This window comes from Trachurus japonicus, chromosome 22, assembly GCF_045865225.1.
Source record: "Trachurus japonicus isolate A0001 chromosome 22, Traja_1.0".
NCBI lineage: Eukaryota > Metazoa > Chordata > Actinopteri > Carangiformes > Carangidae > Trachurus > Trachurus japonicus.
This window is the reverse complement of record NC_140928.1, coordinates 1813704-1832306: the sequence shown is the minus strand read 5'-3', so window position 1 is coordinate 1832306 and position 18603 is coordinate 1813704. Positions and strand designations below refer to the sequence as shown.

The window sequence follows — 18603 nt, the reverse complement described above, 5'->3', positions numbered from 1 at the left end:
AGAAGAAAAAGGTGGAGGCGATTAGAGTTTTGGCATTGCTTCTATTAATAATGGCCATCTTTTATCAAACAAGTCTGTATTCTTGCTGTGATTTTGAAAATGCTATAATGTTTTAATTATCTGTTTGATTTAATATGGACCCCAGTGGTCTTCATTTCAATGAAGACTAATGGGATCCAAAAGAAACAAGAAAAAATAAATGGTGATATTATCACATTTGTGTCTTCTTGATTTTATAACTTTGGGTTTGGCTCTTGGCAACAGAGTAAATCGAAGGCGACTGCACTTTTACTTGTCTAGGAGGACGTTCCGTCTCTGATCTAAGGGGCTTCTTCAGTTCGCAGCATATCGGTCTGACTAGTCCTCATGAGATATTTATTCAAAACTGTTGCATTGTTTTCAAAAGAATGATTATGTCTTTATTCATTTTTATTAAAGCAGAAGTAAGTGATATATTTGTGTTAATCTAAGTCTTAAATAGTTATATTAAGAAACAATATTTTTTCCACGGTGCTTGGAAATTGGAAAACCCCAACACAAACAGTAAAGAACATTTTGTGGGGATGTTATTCAATGTTCTTAAACCACTCGAACCACTTACTGAACCAGTGAGGCTTCAGACGTAGAACATCTGGTACGTCCCATTACAACCCCCCAATTACATCAATATTATATAAATAATATTAAATAAAGTAATATTACTTTTAGCTAAAGCTCATATTCATAACCATAAGTTCAATCAAACAACATGTTTTTGCCGTTTCGAGAAGTAAACAGTGAGTCAATGGCCCCAGTCTACGTCCCACCTTGAGCACTGAAATAACTTAAATACAACATGTATTTAAATTAAATGTGTGCAGCATGGATGTGTTATGGTGTGCAGCCAAGGGATGCTCGTGAATGTGGTGACGTAGGGACGAGGACCAATAGATCCATGACGAGGGCGGGGGCTGCTAACTCCATCGGCTGACAAGAAGTTAGCCAAAACGACCGGATTGCTTACTTCTGCTTTAATGTGTGTTGCCCACTTGCTTGTAAATTGAAGACAACGGCCGTGTTTTTGTTTTTAGGTGTCTTGGTCTTATCAAATTACACTTATAATTTTTTAAATTATAAAATGGTGATTGAAACATTCATGTAGAAAACTGGTTTTTTTTTTACTAGCCTATGTGTTGATGTTTATCTGTAAGGTGTCCATGATGATGCTATTAACGTGGGTGATCTAGAAATGTCCTTAAATTATTGGGAAATACCGCACTTGCTCATTCACCAACAATGCAGAGATGTCAGTTCTGGGCGCTTTTGCAAGCAATCAAGCAATCAAGCAATATTTTTATTTGTCCCCAAGGGGGGCGATATTGCAGTACCCATATTCTGCCATCAGGAGGCGCTTCCATTGGACCAATGCGTGTCGTTACTCTCTTTAAGCTCCGCCCCCTTACCCGGGAAAACATCCCAGCTGCTTCCCCTTCATTCATAGCAGACTGACGAGGAGACGAGACCAAACTAACAACTTCCTGTGAGTGAGTCCGGCTACAACACTGCTGCTTCAACCTGCCGACACTCCACACTGAAGGTGAGTTTGATTAAAGTCTGGGTTTCTTTTTTTTTATTGGAGGAAGAGTAGACTTTACTGGACGCTGCTGCGACGCGGCGTCTCCACACGGCCGCCATCTTGGTTCAGTCCGCTCCCTCCCTCAGAGCCTCAACCCTCTGGAGCACTACTACTAAAAATAACCAGGACTCACTCAATTTTTCACCGATTTTCAAACGGTTAGCTTTGTTGTGAGCGTTAGAAATGCAGTTATGAGATTATGCTACTTAAAATTACTATTTATTATTCCAATCATTAACTTTTCAATGAAAGTAACATTATGCAAATAGTTAAAGTGTTAAAATGACTGGATCACCATTTACTGTAGCCAGAGTGAAAGCGAGTTGTACTTTGTCTAATTAAATATTAAATATTTAATTATAATAATAATAATAATAGTAATAAGTTCATAAAACAAATTTTAGGTGTAACAAATACACAAAAAAGTAAGACATCAGGAAGGGGGCAGATACTTTTTCACGGGACTGACATAAAACATATCTCACTTAGAGATGCTCACATTATTTTTTTATTATTATTATTTTTGACACTTATGTAGCAAATATTCACACACCGAATAACGGTGATGCCATTTTCAGAGGTAATTGATTGGTCAGGAGGTGGAGCATTTATACCTGGCGATCTCAATCTGGAACATAACCCGCTCCAGACCGGTTTAGCTGTTTAGCATAAGTTATCATGAAGATGTAGGCCTGTCCAGGTAAGAGGTGACCCACCGTAGTGGAGGGAGGGGAGCCATGACTGACTCTATTTCCTGTCTTCTGTCTTTTCAGCTTCACTCACAGAATAAATGGCTTCCAGATTAGAGAAGGATCTCTGCTGTCCAGTTTGTAAGGAGGTCTTCAGAAATCCTGTCCTTCTGTCCTGCAGCCACAGCTTCTGTAGAGAATGTGTGAAGAGATGGTGGAAGGAGAAACAAGATCGACTGTGTCCGGTTTGTAAGACAAGGTCTTCAAGACAACAACCACCTTGTAACCTGGTGTTGAAGAACCTGTGTGAGAGCTTCTTACTAGAGAGAGAGCAGAGATCTTCAGAGCCTCTCTGCAGTCTGCACTCTGAGAAACTCAAACTCTACTGTCTGGACCATCAGCAGCCAGTGTGTCTCATCTGCAGAGATTCAGAAACACACAACAACCACAGATTCAGACCCACCGATGAAGCTGCTTCACACCTCAAGAAGGAACGTGAGGAATGTTTTGAGCTCACAAGGAGGGGGATAAAGGCTTTACAAGTGGAGTTTGATCAAACAGCAGAATACCTTCATGTCCAGGTCCGACACACAGAGAGGCAGATTAAGGAGCAGTTTAAGAAGCTTCACCAGTTTCTAGAAGAGGAAGAGGAGGCCAGGATGGCTGCACTGAGGGAGGAAGAGGAGCAGAAGAGTCAGAGGATGAAGGAGAAGATGGAGGCTCTGAGCAGAGAGATAGCAGCTCTTTCACAGAAAGTCACAGCCACAGAGGACGAGCTGAGAGCTGAAGACGTCTCATTCCTGCTCAACTACAAGGCTGACGAGGAAAAAATCCAGCAGCTCCTCGGGCTGCTCGAGCAGCTGCAGGACCCACAGCTGGACCGTGGAGCTCTGATAGACCAGGCCAAACACCTGGGCAACCTGACCTTCAACATCTGGAACAAGATGAAGGACATGGTCTCCTACAGTCCTGTGGTTCTGGACCCAAACACTGCTGCTCCAGGACTCATCCTGTCTGAAGATCTGACCAGTGTGAGACGAGGAGACAAACAGCAGCTTCCTAACAATCCAGAGAGGATTGATAGGTACTCCTCTGTCCTGGGCTCTGAGGGTTTTAACTCAGGGACTCACAGCTGGGATGTCGAGGTTGGAGACAATACATGGTGGGGACTGGGTGTGATAGCAGAGTCTGCGCAGAGGAGGCGAAAGCAGTTTCCAAGATTATGGAGATTGTGTTGCTATAGAGGTAAATACTCAGCAATTTTACCATTGGGTCCAGAGATTGATCTCAAAGATCAGAAGAAGCTCCAGAGGATCAGAGTGAATCTGGACTTCAACAGAGGAAAACTGTCGTTCTCTGATCCTGATACTAACACACACATACACACCTTCACACACACTTTCACTGAGAAGATGTTTCCATTCATTCGGATTGCTGATAAAGTCCCATTGAAGCTGTTACCAGTGAAGGTGTCGGTGACAGTGGAGCAGAGCAGTTAGAGATAAAGAGGATAATCATATTTATCATGTAGTTTATTTCTTAAAGAGAAAAGTCAGAGAATTGAACCTGTTAAACTGCACCTGTCCTCCTGCTGCCTCATTATTACCAACACTCTTTATTTCTCTTTGACTTCACATTGGGTTTTATTTCCCCTTTCTTCTTCTTAACTGTTTATTGTCGACCTTTTCATCTGTAAAATGATTTCACTGAATTTCTCAACTTCATATTTGCTTTGTTTTTCATAGATATTGAGTTGATTGTTGTCTCTATGTAAACTGATTGAGATCCAATAAAACGATCAGGAACAACATATTTAATCAGCTGAGTATCGATTATATTCAATAAACTTTATTCTGATCTGCCTCAGGTGATAAAGTCTCAAACACATGAACAGATATGACCGTGTGGGTAAAAAGTAGTAATTTTAGTTGAGCCCTGTCTAATACAGCCATGGAAATCAATAATTTTTTGGTGAAATTGACGCCTGAAGGGAGCGTTGAATTTGATAAAAACATTCACTCTACAAGAGCAACATGAGAAATAAGGTGTGCACTGCTCTACGTTAGGACACTGGCTGTTTTTCAAGCCTGCATATTCTTAGGCATGCTGAATTATTACATAGAATGTACTACATCCTGTCTTCAGTTTTATCAACAATAATAGCACCAGCAGCAACATTATCTGTACAAAAATCAACTTTTACTGGCAAAAAAACCTTTTGGCCCTCGGTTTAGCACACTTGACATACTTTGGCCCTAGCCTAAATTTGGGGAACTCTGCATTAATAATAATCAAAGTGTTTTTATTGAGTTTTCAAAAAGTATATCATTCATACAGAAAAACACGAACTCAAGTCACTTTTTTTTTTTTTTCCCCTTATCACATTATTTTCTCTGTATTTTCTTTTCTCTTAGAGGATTTGGGACAATGGGGTGGCGGGAGGGGGGCGGGGGGCTTAATGTGTACATTTACTGAATCTGTGATTTGTGTGTGTTTAATTACAAATGCCAATAAACAGATTTTTCAAAAAAAAAAAAAAAACACGAACTCAAGTCCTACAGCACAATGTAAGACTAAACTACGAAACAATAACACGACATACCATACTGAAATCAGACATACCCAGACAGACAGACAGACAGTCTTGGGGAAGGAACTCTGTTTTAAGAGCTTGCTTTTTTCATTCTGCGGCAGATTGCACTATTACAGTTGTGGTTTTGCACATTTCATGAGAGAATGTGTCAGTCTCATTATATAGCATAATGTGACCATGTATCACTTTATTACATTCATACTGTCTTGTAATAATGCTTGGTTTTCTTCTCAAAATGCACCAGATTGATGCTTTTAAATATGAAATAGGCCTATTACAAATTTTCTTCCAGGGGAGCATGCCCCTGGACCCTCGTATCCTTCTCACCCGTTTCACCCCTGACTCATTTTCATGCCTGCTAATAATCCAGTGTAAGTATATTCCACTAACCTAATTGACTGTGTGAATAATTTAGAGTTAAATGACATTGAATTTCTAACGTTCAGTCATAACTACACTTCTTCTATAGGCTGCTTTCTTTATTGTAGCATATGTCCTCATAGACAAGTCTAAACAGATAGATAAAACAAAATAAAGAAGACACAGTCAAACAAAAACAGCCCGGTGTTTACATCAGTCCTGTTTTCCTGTAAAGTTTTACTCCTTTCTCCATTGTCTTTCTGTAGTAGATAGGGAAAGTTGTTGCTGTCATGTTGGAGATGTGCCAATAGGTGGCAGCATAGGCTCAGCTAAATGTAATATACAAGTAAGTCCTAGTAGTGCAATAGTGGTAGAATGAAGGTGACGCTGCCATGACCATGTAATGTTCCCACAAATGTTCAGTACAACAAGATAAACCTGAAATAACACAAAGATATTACACTGTTGTCTTGCTAACCCTTTTCCTCTTCTTTTCCCCTTTGCTCTATTTCTATTTTCTATTCATTTACTACACATTTCTTTCCTCTAACTTCAAGAAAGCAAAGCAGAAAGGACATGAGAAAATACAAAAAAAAGGACACAGGAGATGAGGGATAATGATATAAGACAGTGTCCTTCAATCACCAGCTGATCATCAATAACCAATAATCAACAGGTGAGAGTCAACATTTCAGCTGTGATGTCAATGTGGTTTTACTCAGCACACTCTTTCTCCTCCATCTCTCTTTTTTTATGTAACTGGTGAAAAAACAAAAGTATGAATCAAATTTCAAAATAAAGTTACGCCACGTTTTCATTTGTATCTTAGATCTTTGTTATGAATCACTCTGGGGGTGCCACATGAATGTATTAATAATTATGGTTACAGTATATGCAACACTTTATTCTTAAAGGGATCATATCACATCATCAATACTTCCTCTCCTGGAAGTGAGGACTTTATGCTAGATAGAGAAGAACAACTAGAAGCTCCGCCCCCTCTGTACCATAGACATACGTATTTAAAAAAAAGGGAAGGAGTTCCACCGCACACAAACGGGTCGTATAAACACTTATTTATTTAGTTAAAAAGTCAAGCAGCAACGCGTTTCACCCATGTGGGCTTCATCAGGCTTGCTGTGCAAGGCAATCTCCTCCTTCTCAATACATATATACATATGTATATATATATCCTGTGTCTCATGATACCTCACATGACTTCCCCCTCACTCACAGAGTCACAGACTGAAGAAGAGACAACCAAACTGCTTGTGAGTCCAGCTACAACACTGCTGCTTCGACCTGCTGACGCTCCACACACTGAAGGTGAGTTTGACTAAATCCTGGACTCAGAGTCACAGTAAACTTCAGTCAAGTCAGTAGAGGACACCGGGACATTTCCCGCCGGCCTGGCTCGCTTGGCAATCGATCGCGTACAGTTGGGACCAACTGGCTCGGGTTAGAATTGCCTGTCAAATGCCTAGTGAGTTTATACTAGCTTATACATAGACATAAACTCAATAGATTACTTGTTGGATAGTCCCATTCTTTTGTTTTTGTAAACTGGATAACTCTTCAACCAGATGTCCTCATTCATCTTGGTCATCGTCATTTCTGGACAACAAATCGAATCGAAGACAACTGGACTTGTATTTGTCTAGGAAGACGTTTTTCCTCTTATTCAAGTGGCTTCATCAGTTCGCAACGCATCGGTCTGATAGTTCTCACTAGTCTGACAAACAGTGGAGTAAGACTCATGTTTTTAACCTCTGTGGGGGTGTTCACAAAAGTACAGTAGGCTACTTGTGTTCAGTAGAGTTTCACTTGACAATTGTTAGAGTCATGTGAGGCCTCTAGTGGAGAGAATGTGAGGTTGAGTTTGAATTGAAAACCTTTATTGTCATTATACATCAGTACAACGAAATTATGTTGCTACTCCACTTGGTATACAATCAATAAATAGTAAAATAGTAAAAGCAATAAAACAATAAATAAAACCAACAACATCAATACAGAAAGTGCAAGAAATGCAAAGTGCAACAGTGAATGTTCATGAATGAGAGGGGGGCTGGGGGGGTTGTCATCTATATTTGTTTAAGTGTGTTATGACATTTGGGAAAAAGCTGTTTGTAAATCTGGTGGTTCTGGATTTGGTGGACCTATAACGCCTGCCAGAGGGCAACAGTTCAAACAGATGATGACCTGGGTGTGAATTGTCCTTGATGATGGTTTCTTCTCTGGAGAGAAGAAAGGAGTTGTTTACACTCCTGGGTGTAGATTAAAGAGCAGCATTGTAAATGGGAGATAGGTGGTGTCGTAGACCCCCTCCCCTATTAAGGGATGACTTTTCCACTTTTACATAGATGGCTTTTTCCTTCTCCTTTCAAACCATCTGTCCTCCCTGCAGTGACATGCAGTCAGGGGCGGCAGGTGAGGCAGTGCCTCACCTAGGCTGTCAGGGATAATTAAATTATTTAGTTAATCTAAGGTTAATTTTTTTTATTTCAGATACCTTTACCAAAGGGTTAAATGTGTCAGCATTTGGTGATTTTCATAGTCTAATAAACGCGACTCAACTGAGATTACCTCCGGCCAGGCAGCGGCTGTAGAAGCCACTCGCCGTCTCGTTGTTTTCAGAGCAGAGGCACAGAGCTGCTCTGCCTCTTCTGCCAATATGGTGTGTATGTGGCTGTTTGCACATGCGCAGTTTGTTCCCCCCATAGACTTTAGAGGTAAATTCATGCAAAATCACTGTTGCACATTCCCGTCGGGGGCAGTTTTTCAGCAAGCAGTCTCTGTATTTGCCTCTAAAACAACTCTGTCTGGTAACGTTGTGTTATTATCTCATAGTGTGGTGAATGTGCAGGTCACAACTTGTCTACCAGAGCGTGTGAAGTTGTTGGATTGTGTATTTGATGAGTTTGATGAGGGAAACCAAGAAATTTAATGAGCCTCCATAGCATAGCTCTGAGCAGCTCACGGCTCTGTTCCGCCTTCCTAAAAATAGCTTGCACCCACGATTAAAGGTAACAAACCTACTGCTATGACTATAGGGATAATGGCAATGGGCGAAATATTTTAGCCTCACTGCAAATTGACAAAACAAACATATTGTGATAGATTGCCTGACATAAATGGACAACAGCAAAGCATCAAAGGAGGTATCATGCTTTTATAGCTTGTGCTTTTACATTAGGCTACTTAAATAAAACTGTTGTAGCGCAGCCTGGCCTACAATAAACTTTTAAAGGGACAACGAGGAGTTTTGGAAAAGCGAAGTGTTTCCACACTACATTTATGAGCCTCTGCACCGTGAAATTCTTTGACCGGCGCAAGACAGACTCATGTTTTCATTCATCAAGAATTAAAGTCAGAGGTTGGAAGACGATCACATACCGTCGTAGTTCCCACCATAAACGGTGATTCGGCGGCGTTATTCCCATGACTCGCCACGAAACCGAAAGTAAAGAAACGCTGGTCGGCTCGCCCAGCATTTCCACCACCACTAATAATAACAAAATAACCATAGAGACAAAACCATAGATTTATCGAAAAATCTAATCAAATCAAATCAATTTATTTATAAAGCACATTTAAAAACAACCAAAGTTGACCAAAGTGCTGTACAGTTCAGTAAACACAAAATTACAAACAAGGTACAAAATACAGAATAGCCATGGCTGGGACAGCCAGAATGAAAAATGACACACACTTGAGACCATCAGGGACATTTAAAAAGGGCCCATTAACAAGTGTGGGTAGCGTAGATTCATCCACATTAATGAGAGACTTTTTTTTATAACCAAACAGAAACTCCTCGTTGTCCCTTTAAAACAAAAAACACAACAGAAAAACTCCCTTGTTTCTTATTGCTGGTTACATGTTATTCATTTCATTTCATTTCTTTATTGAATTGGGACAGTGCACATTCATCAACACTGACGCATTAAGCATCAGTAAATGTGCCGGACTTAGCACAACTGCTAAATTTCAGCCGTAGTCCCAAGGCAGGTTTCTAAAAAACATAAACACAGAAGACTTTCCGAGGAAAACCAGCATGTTGACTTAAGACAACTGCTGTGCAGAGTTACAACCTGACCTGCTCGACTGAAGATGTGCTCGGAAGGTATAGCTACTAGTTGCTGGATGCGCATATGTTTCCATGCCATGTTTGCAAGTAACGGGAACCTGCTTTCATTCACCTGCCACCATCTAAGGGGCCGCTCATCGACCGCAATTACATCTTGCACGTAAATGGCCATTTCAGCATGTGAGCGTTGCTCTAGCGTTGAGATGACTGTGAGGGCGACTCTGCTAAGGAGAGAACCCAGAGTTGGTTTCTTCTTAGCTGGTTGACTGGTTGTTCCCCTCTCTTCCTCCTCATCTCCCACCCTGATAGTGATCGACGTAAGGCTGTAATTGAAAGTGGAACCTTTGCTTTATTATTTTGCACTCTAACATGAGGCGCCCAAACTAACTCACTCTTGGTGCGTGAATCTGGTGGTTGTGGCTTGGGATGACTGACTCCACTTCCTGTCTGCTGTGTTTTCAGCTTCTCTCACAGACTAAATGGCTTCCAGATTAGAGGAGGATCTCTGCTGTCCGGTCTGTAAGGAGGTCTTCAGAGATCCTGTTGTTCTGCCCTGCAGCCACAGCTTCTGTAAAGACTGTCTGAACAGATGGTGGAGAGAGAAACAAGATCGACTGTGTCCAGTTTGTAAGACGGGATCTTCAAGACAACAACCACCTTGTAACCTGGTGTTGAAGAACCTGTGTGAGAGCTTCTTACTAGAGAGAGAGCAGAGATCTTCAGAGCCTCTCTGCAGTCTGCACTCTGAGAAACTCAAACTCTTCTGTCTGGACCATCAGCAGCCAGTGTGTCTCATCTGCAGAGATTCAGAAACACACAACAACCACAGATTCAGACCCATCGATGAAGCTGCTGCACAACTCAAGAAGGAACTTGAGGAAACTTTGAAGCCCTTGAAGAAGAAGTTAAAGGGTTTTGAAGAAGTTCAAGTGAAGTTTGGTCAAACAGCAGAACACATTAAGGTCCAGGCCCGACACACAGAGAGGCAGATTAAGGAGCAGTTTGAGAAGCTTCACCAGTTTCTAGAAGAGGAAGAGGAGGCCAGGATGGCTGCACTGAGGGAGGAAGAGGAGCAGAAGAGTCAGAGGATGAAGGAGAAGATGGAGGCTCTGAGCAGAGAGAGAGCAGCTCTTTCACACACAGTCAGAGCCACAGAGGACAAGCTGAGAGCTGAAGACGTCTCATTCCTGCTCAACTACAAGGCTGCAGTGGAAAGAGTCCAGCAGCGCCCCCTGCTGGAGGATCCACATCTGGACCGTGGAGCTCTGATAGACCAAGCCAAACACCTGGGCAACCTGACCTTCAACATCTGGAACAAGATGAAGGACATGGTCTCCTACAGTCCTGTGGTTCTGGACCCAAACACTGCTCATCCAAGACTCATCCTGTCTGAAGATCTGACCAGTGTGAGACTAGGAGACGAACAGCAGCTTCCTAACAATCCAGAGAGATGTCTTTGGTTCCCCTCTGTCCTGGGGTCTGAGGGTTTTAACTCAGGGACTCACAGCTGGGATGTCGAGGTTGGAGACAGTACATTATGGTTACTGGGTGTGTTAACAGAGTCTGTGCTGAGGAAGGGGAAGAAGATAGGGTCTGGATCATGGAAAATATTGTTCTATGAAGGTAAATACTTCAGAGCATGTTCACCATCAGGTCCAGTCATTTATCTCCCAGATCAGAAGTTCCAGAGGATCAGAGTGAATCTGGACTTCAACAGAGGAAAACTGTCGTTCTGTGATCCTGATACTAACACACACATACACACCTTCACACACACTTTCACTGAGAAGATGTTTCCATACATTATCACAGGTAATAAAGTCCCAGTGAAGCTGTTACCAGTGAAGGTCTCAGTGTCACACTGTCAGCCCTCCCCCCTCTTCCTCTCCCCCTCTCCTCCTCTTCCTCCTCCTCCTCTTCCTCTCCCCCTCTCCTCCTCTTCCTCCTCCTCCTCCTCTTTCAGAGTCGGGCAGACCGAGGAGGAGACGATGGAGTAGGAGGAGGGACTCTCCCCTCAGAGCGACCTCCCCCTACCGGGCCTTCAGGAGCTCCATGGAGCAGGCCAGCAACCCCACGGGCGCCGCCGTCACATCACCCATCGATATGATTATTACTATTGATGATGGCTGATAAAAAGTTCAGAGTTCTGATTCTTTGTCAGACCTCAAACGTCTCACTTAATCACAACTGTTGGAATGTCGAGTTTTACAGTGAAACTGAAGGAAGCTGTGATTCGTCATAAAGTTATGTTGAACTCTTTATAATCATTTTAATACATTTATGTTGAATAACTTCATTTAATGCTTCATATAACTCTTCTATAATCATCTTAATACATTTATGTTGAATAACTTCATTTAATGCTTCATATAACTCTTCTATAATCATCTTAATACATTTATGTCGAATAACTTCATTTAATGCTTCATGTAGGCTAACTCTTATATAATCATATTAATACATTTACTTCAAGTGACTTCATGTAATTTTTCATATAATTCTTCTATATTATCATTAATGAACCTTTGCACAAATTCATGCAGGACACGGAAGTTACAAGCCCCAGCTGACAGCCAGCCAGCCCATTATGGCGCTTTTCCACTACACTTTCACGGCACGGCACGGCACAGCTCGCCTCGGCTCGGTAAAGGTGCTTTTCCACTACAGCTGAGTTCTTCTAGTTCCTCCTCAGCGGGGCTGGGTCGGCACAAATTTCCGGGTTTGATTCTCATGTCGGACGTAGCGCTCGCGATTCTTCCAGCGAGGATGCTCTGTCCAATCAGTGGAAGGCAGTCGGCTGACGTCACGTTTTAGTATCGCTTCGGCTCGCTTGGAACCAGGGCCGAGGAGGTACTAAAAATGGTACCTGGTACCAGGTACTAGGGCACCTGGAAAAGCAAAAAAAGCGGGCCGTTCCTTGCTGCGCTAGTGGAAAAGCGCCATTAGTCTCTATCCAATCACACTCATTCACCCACAATAGGCGTCCTATTTCAATCTCGGCTGTCACACTGATCTCCCCTTCTACACCGCTGCACACAAAGCTGCCGCTGTCAAAGTTTGCCTCCGCCATCCCAGCCTCCACTTTCTCAGTGTCTCAGGCCCTGTTTACACGACAACGCTCACGGATGAAAACGGCAAAAATATTTTAGCGGATGTGCCTTCCGTTTAGACGGCGACAGCGTTTTGGGGGCTTGAAAACGCAAAAAGGTGAAACCACCCTCCAGAGTGGAAATCTTAAAAACGCTCCGCCGTTGCGTCCCCATGTAAAGGGTGAAAACGCAAAAGTCTGCTGGCGTACAGCCCACCCCACACCTTTCCGAAGAAAAAAAATGTTTCTTTTACTCTGTGGGACGGGAGACTTCCCATAACGGAGTGGGGGAGAAAGCAAGTGGGACAGGTCTGCCCAGTCCCTGAGACAGACACAGAGTGTAAACAACGTCAGCCAGTTCAGCACCATGGATAGTTTGGGGGGATGTTGTGTATAGAGGGTATGCGTTTACGTCACGTTGCCCTCGGCAACGCCCCGTTCGATCGGACTGAGTGGCAAAACAAGCGTCCCTCAACATGCTGGCGGATAGCGGTGGACTCATAAACTGGATAAAATATCTTATATCAAAACAAAGTGATGTCAAAAGGAAAACCGTCGGCTCCACGGACACTTCCTGTAACCATAGTAACACACAGTGTGAGCGCGGTACCTGCAGAGTGACTGACAGGCTGCTGTTACTGTGCAGAAGGACCAGATTACAGCTGTTACTGTCGTCCTGACCGTGACTCCCGACACTTAAACACGAGCTGCTTTTATTCTGAAAAACTCTGACCAGTCAAACTGTAGGATGTGTTAGAGGACTAATTGTTTGTCTAAACATCATAACTATGACACCTGAAACTGTAAACACAGCTGATCGATCAAAAAAAAAGACCGCTCCAGTGAATTTACTTTCCGTCATTGAGAACAGGTTCTTGAATGTAACTCGGTCAGAGTGAGACGTATCCGCAAGATGTCTAGCAGCTCTGTTAGGTCATGCATGCTTTACCTGCTGGCAAAGCTAGACATGTCAGACTTGTGTGGGCTCGGAGAAAATCGCTTCGTTACTTGCTCATTTTTAAACTTTGGCGGCTCTGCCACTCGTCTTTTTGCCACTCAGTGGACGTTCCACAGCGACTTCAGAGTACCGTGAAGTCATGTGCATACCCTCTATAATGTGGCACACTGCCACCTCGCTGCCTGGCGTGCGTACAACATTGATCCACAGTCACAGTCACAGTATGCACGCGGATTTCCTCCCCAAAAACGCTTGTCTAAACGCAGAATGAAAAGTGAGAACGCAACGCCACTTTTGTGTTTTCTGTTCAGATTGTTTACTACGCATAAACGTAGCCTCAGAGTCTAGAATCGCTCCATGTCTTCTCAGTGCTTTCATTCCACTCCGGAGGGTTATTTATTGCGCTCTTTAGAGCAACATAGCATACACTTGTCAATCCAGGGAGCTTCCGGAGTGGAGCCTTCAGCGCCTAACTGTATTCCATTTGTTGCAATAAATGGTTTTAATCAATGACGAGAGTGTTCCTTAATGAAATACATTTGTGTTGAATGGCCTCATGTAATTTTTCTTATAATTCTTCTTTAATCATATTAATACATCTATGCTGAATGACTTCATGTAATTCTTTTGTGAAAATGCTGTAATGTTTAAATTGTCTCTGTTTGATTTAATGTGAACCCCAGGAAGAATAGTCTCCATTTCAATGAAGACTAATTGGGATCCAAAAGAAACAATAAACTGTGGCATTACAACATGTTACAAACTGTGTCTCCTTGATTTTATAACTTTGTAGACAACTTTTTTTGTTTTGTTTTTTTACTCGCCTATGTGTTAATGTTTATCTGTAAAAGATCCTCGATGATGCTATTAACGTGAGTGATCTATAAATGTCCTTAAATTATTGAAAATACCACACTTGCTCATTCACCAACAATGCAGAGATGTCAGTTCTTGGGCGCTTTTACAATCAATCAATCAATATATTTTGTCCCAAGGGGGCGATTAATGTTGCAGTACCTAGAGCACTGGAAAAGAGAGTAACGACACGCATTGGTTCAATGGAAGCGCCTCCTGATGGAGGAATATGGGTACTGCAAAAGCGCCAAAGAACTGACATCTCTGCATTGTTGGTGAATGAGCAAGTGTGGTATTTTCAATAATTTAAGGACATTTATACACATAAATACAAAAAAAATAGTTATCTACATTAATGTTTCAATCTACATTTTGTAATAAACAAATTCTAAGTATAATTTGATATGACCAAGACACCTAAAAACAAAAGCACGGCCGTTTTCATCAATTTACAAGCAAGTGAGCAACACACATACATTGGAGTGAATGGGTTTTCTGGGCGCTTTTGCAATACCCATATCCTGCCACTAAGGGGCGCAAAACCCTTAAACCCTTAAACCCTTACCACGGGAGTCAATGGTGGTGTCGTTACTCTCTTTTACAGTGCTCTTGCAGTACCCATATTCCACCATCAAGAGGCGCTTCCATTAGACCAATGCGTGTCGTTACTCTCTTTAAGCTCCGCCCCCTTACCCGGGAAAACATCCCAGCTGCTTCCCCTTCATTCACAGCAGACTGACGAGGAGACGAGACCAAACTAACAACTTCCTGTGAGTCCAGCTACAACACTGCTGCTTCAACCTGCCGACACTCCACACTGAAGGTGAGTTTGATTAAAGTCTGGGGTTTGGTTTTCCATAGTAGAAGACTAGATGACTTTACTGGACGCTGCTGCGACGCCGCCATCTTGGTTCAGTCCGCTCCCTCCCTCAGAGCCTCAACCCTCTGGACTGGAGCATGGTCTACTAAAAATAACCAGGACTCACTCAGTTTTTCACCGATTTTCAAACGGTTTGCTTTGTTGTGAGCGTTAGAAATGCAGTTATGAGATTATGCTACTTAAAATTACTATTTATTATTTCAATCATTCACTTTTAATGAAAGTAATATTATGCAAAGAGTTAAAGTGTTACAATGACTGGATCACCATCTACTGTAGTGAAAGCAAGTTGTACTTTGTCTAATTATGATTATAATTAAATGTTAAATATTTAATAATAAGATCATAAAACGAATTTTAAATGTGACAAATACACAAAAAAGTAAGACATCAGGAAGGGGGCAGATACTTTTTCACGGGACTGACATAAAACGTATCTCACTTAGAGATGCTCACATTATTTTATTATTATTATTATTACATTTGACACTTCATGTAGCAAATATTCACACACCGAATAACGGTGATGCCATTTTCAGAGGTAATTGATTGGTCAGGAGGCGGAGCATTTATACCTGGCGATCTCAATCTGGAACATAACCTGCTCCAGACCGGTTTAGCTGTTCAGCATAAGTTATCATGAAGATGTAGGCCTGTCCAGGTAAGAGGTGACCCACCGTAGTGGAGGGAGGGGAGCCATGACTGACTCTATTTCCTGTCTTCTGTCTTTTCAGCTTCACTCACCGACTAAATGGCTTCCAGATTAGAGGAGGATCTCTGCTGTCCAGTTTGTAAGGAGGTCTTCAGAAATCCTGTCCTTCTGTCCTGTGGCCACAGCTTCTGTAAAGACTGTGTGAAGAGATGGTGGGAGGAGAAACAAGATCAACTGTGTCCAGTCTGTAAGACAAGGTCTTCAAGACAACAACCACCTTGTAACCTGGTTTTGAAGAACCTGTGTGAGAGCTTCTTACTAGAGAGAGAGCAGAGATCTTCAGAGCCTCTCTGCAGTCTGCACTCTGAGAAACTCAAACTCTACTGTCTGGACCATCAGCAGCCAGTGTGTCTCATCTGCAGAGATACAGAAACACACAAAAACCACAGATTCAGACCCATCAGTGAAGCTGCTTCTTATCCCAAGAGAAACCGTGAGGGAACTTTTAAGCTTCTAAGGATGTTCTTACAGGCTTTTAAAATGGATTGTAATCAAACAGCAGAACACAATAAGGTCCAGGCCCGACACACAGCGAGGCAGATTAGGGAGCAGTTTAACAAGCTTCACCAGTTTCTAGAAGAGGAAGAGGGGGCCAGGATGGCTGCACTGTGGGAGGAAGAGAAGCAGAAGAGTCAGAGGATGAAGGAGAAGATGGAGGCTCTGAGCAGAGAGGGAGAAGCTCTTTCACAGAAAGTCACAGCCACAGAGGACGAGCTGAGAGCTGAAGACGCCTCATTCATGCTCAACTTCAAGGCTGACGAGGAAAAAATCCAGCAGCTCGAACAGCAGATCAGCCTGCTGCGCAAGAATCTACAGCTGGAGCCAGGAGCTCTGATAGACCAGGCCAAACACCTGGGCAACCTGACCTTCAACATCTGGAACAAGATGAAGGACATGGTCTCCTACAGTCCTGTGGTTCTGGACCCAAACACTGCTGATGCATATCTCATCCTGTCTGAAGATCGGGCCAGTGTGATAGTAGGACGACACAAAGAGAGGCTTCCTGACAACCCAGAGAGGATGGATTCTTATGGCTCTGTCCTGGGCTCTGAGGGTTTTAACTCAGGGACTCACAGCTGGGATGTCGAGGTTGGAGACAATACATGGTGGTCACTGGGCGTGCTACCAGAGTCTGTGGAGAGGAAGGGAGACGACATACTGACTGAATCATGGAGAATATGTTTCAGTGCAGGTACATACTATGCACGTTCACCATCAGCTCCAAACATTAATCTCCCAGTGAAGAAGAAGTTCCAGAGGATCAGAGTGAATCTGGACTTCAACGGAGGAAAACTGTCGTTCTCTGATCGTGATACTAACACACACATACACACCTTCACACACACTTTCACTGAGACGGTGTTTCCATGTATTGGCAATTATAATGACCTGCCAGTGAAGCTGTTTCCAGCGAAGGTGTCGGTGACAGTGGAGCAGAGCAGTTAGGAGATAAAGAGGACGATCATTTTTATAATGTTGATTTCTTAAAGGGACAAGTCAGAGAATTGAACCTGTTAAACTGCACCTGTCCTCCTGCTGCCTCATTATTACAGCCCCCGTTTATTTCTCTCTGGCTTCTAAATTGTTCATTGTTTTCCCTTTTTCTTCTTCTGTGTTGTGAATGTTTGCTGTCGACCCTTTTACCTGTAAAACTACTTCAGTCATTTTCTCATGTTCATATTTGATTAGCTTTTATCGTTGCCACTGTTTATGGAACGATGTAAAATAAATTGATGAGAAGAAATAAAAAATAAACAACACTGCCTAATCCATCAGTTGATAATTGATTATATTCAGCAAACTTTGTCTGGTTTACATGATCAAGTTTCAATTCGAGGCATAGTGACTGTCAGCTGTCACACATGTAAAGAACAGAATCCATACAACACTACAGAAACAATAACAACAAATAGATAAAATGAAACCAATACATACAATGCAGACGCAGTACAGTGTAGATAGTATGTAAATGAACCAATGCAAATCCTAATCATGATTAATGGCTTAATGTATAAGATGCAGTGCTCATAACAATTGTCACTATAAATGTTGAATTACCACAGGCTCCATTATACACCTTTGTTGAGAGGCAGGCTTGTTCTCAGTTCCTCTGTAATAAATGTGATAGAGAAATTGGTACTTATGCATACATGTTTTGGAAATGCCCGAAGATACAAGGCAAGGCAATTTTATTTGTATAGCACCGTTTTTGTTTGTTTTGTCTCAAAGGGCTTTACATCCCATCATAACAACATCCTCTGTCCTTAGACCCTCACATCCACTGAGGAAAAACTCCATGGAAACCCTTTTAACAGGGAAAAATCGGAGAAACCTCAGGGTGAGCAACAGAGGAGGGATCCCTCACCCAGGACGGACAGACCGGACAGAGATGTTGTTACAGACAAGAAAACAGTTGGTTAACAGAGAGAGTGCAAGACACCAAGGCCAAACTACAAAGTACAACAGAAAATGACAGTTCAAAAATGTACGGAGAGCAGAGGAGAGAAGGGGAGGAGAGAGGAGGGGAGAGGAGAGGAGAGGAGGGGCGGAGAGGAGGAGAGGGGAGAGCAGAGGAGAGGAGAAGAGAAGAGAGGAGAGGAGAGGAGGAGAGGGCTCTGTGTAACCAGATGTGTCCCCAAGCAGTCTAGGCCTATAGCAGCGTAGCTATAAAATGGTTCAGAGCTACCTGAACCTAATGCACTGGAAAAGAGAGTAACGACACACATTGACTCCCGTGGTAAGGGTTTTGCGCCCCCTAGTGGC

General features: G+C 42.6%; 1 protein-coding gene across 1 annotated transcript; it reads left to right on the top strand.

The window, feature by feature from the left end:
- The first annotated feature begins 1498 nt into the window (after positions 1-1498).
- On the top strand, positions 1499-17503 carry LOC146963198 (nuclear factor 7, ovary-like). Its single transcript, XM_085767686.1, has 3 exons — positions 1499-1576; positions 9810-11194; positions 17257-17503. Exons 2-3 carry the CDS (start codon positions 9827-9829, stop codon positions 17284-17286), a joined length of 1398 nt encoding a protein of 465 aa, XP_085623812.1. The 5' UTR covers positions 1499-1576; positions 9810-9826; the 3' UTR covers positions 17287-17503.
- Positions 17504-18603: the final 1100 nt, after the last annotated feature.

What these genes read in the sequence shown, in the direction of transcription:
- LOC146963198 (XM_085767686.1), top strand. Translation starts at nt 9,827, where the DNA reads ATGGCTTCCAGATTAGAGGAGGATCTCTGCTGTCCGGTCTGTAAGGAG. An exon ending in TGAAGCTGTTACCAGTGAAG is followed by an intron (nt 11,195 to 17,256) that starts GTCTCAGTGTCA and finishes TTTCCAGCGAAG; the next exon opens with GTGTCGGTGACAGTGGAGCA.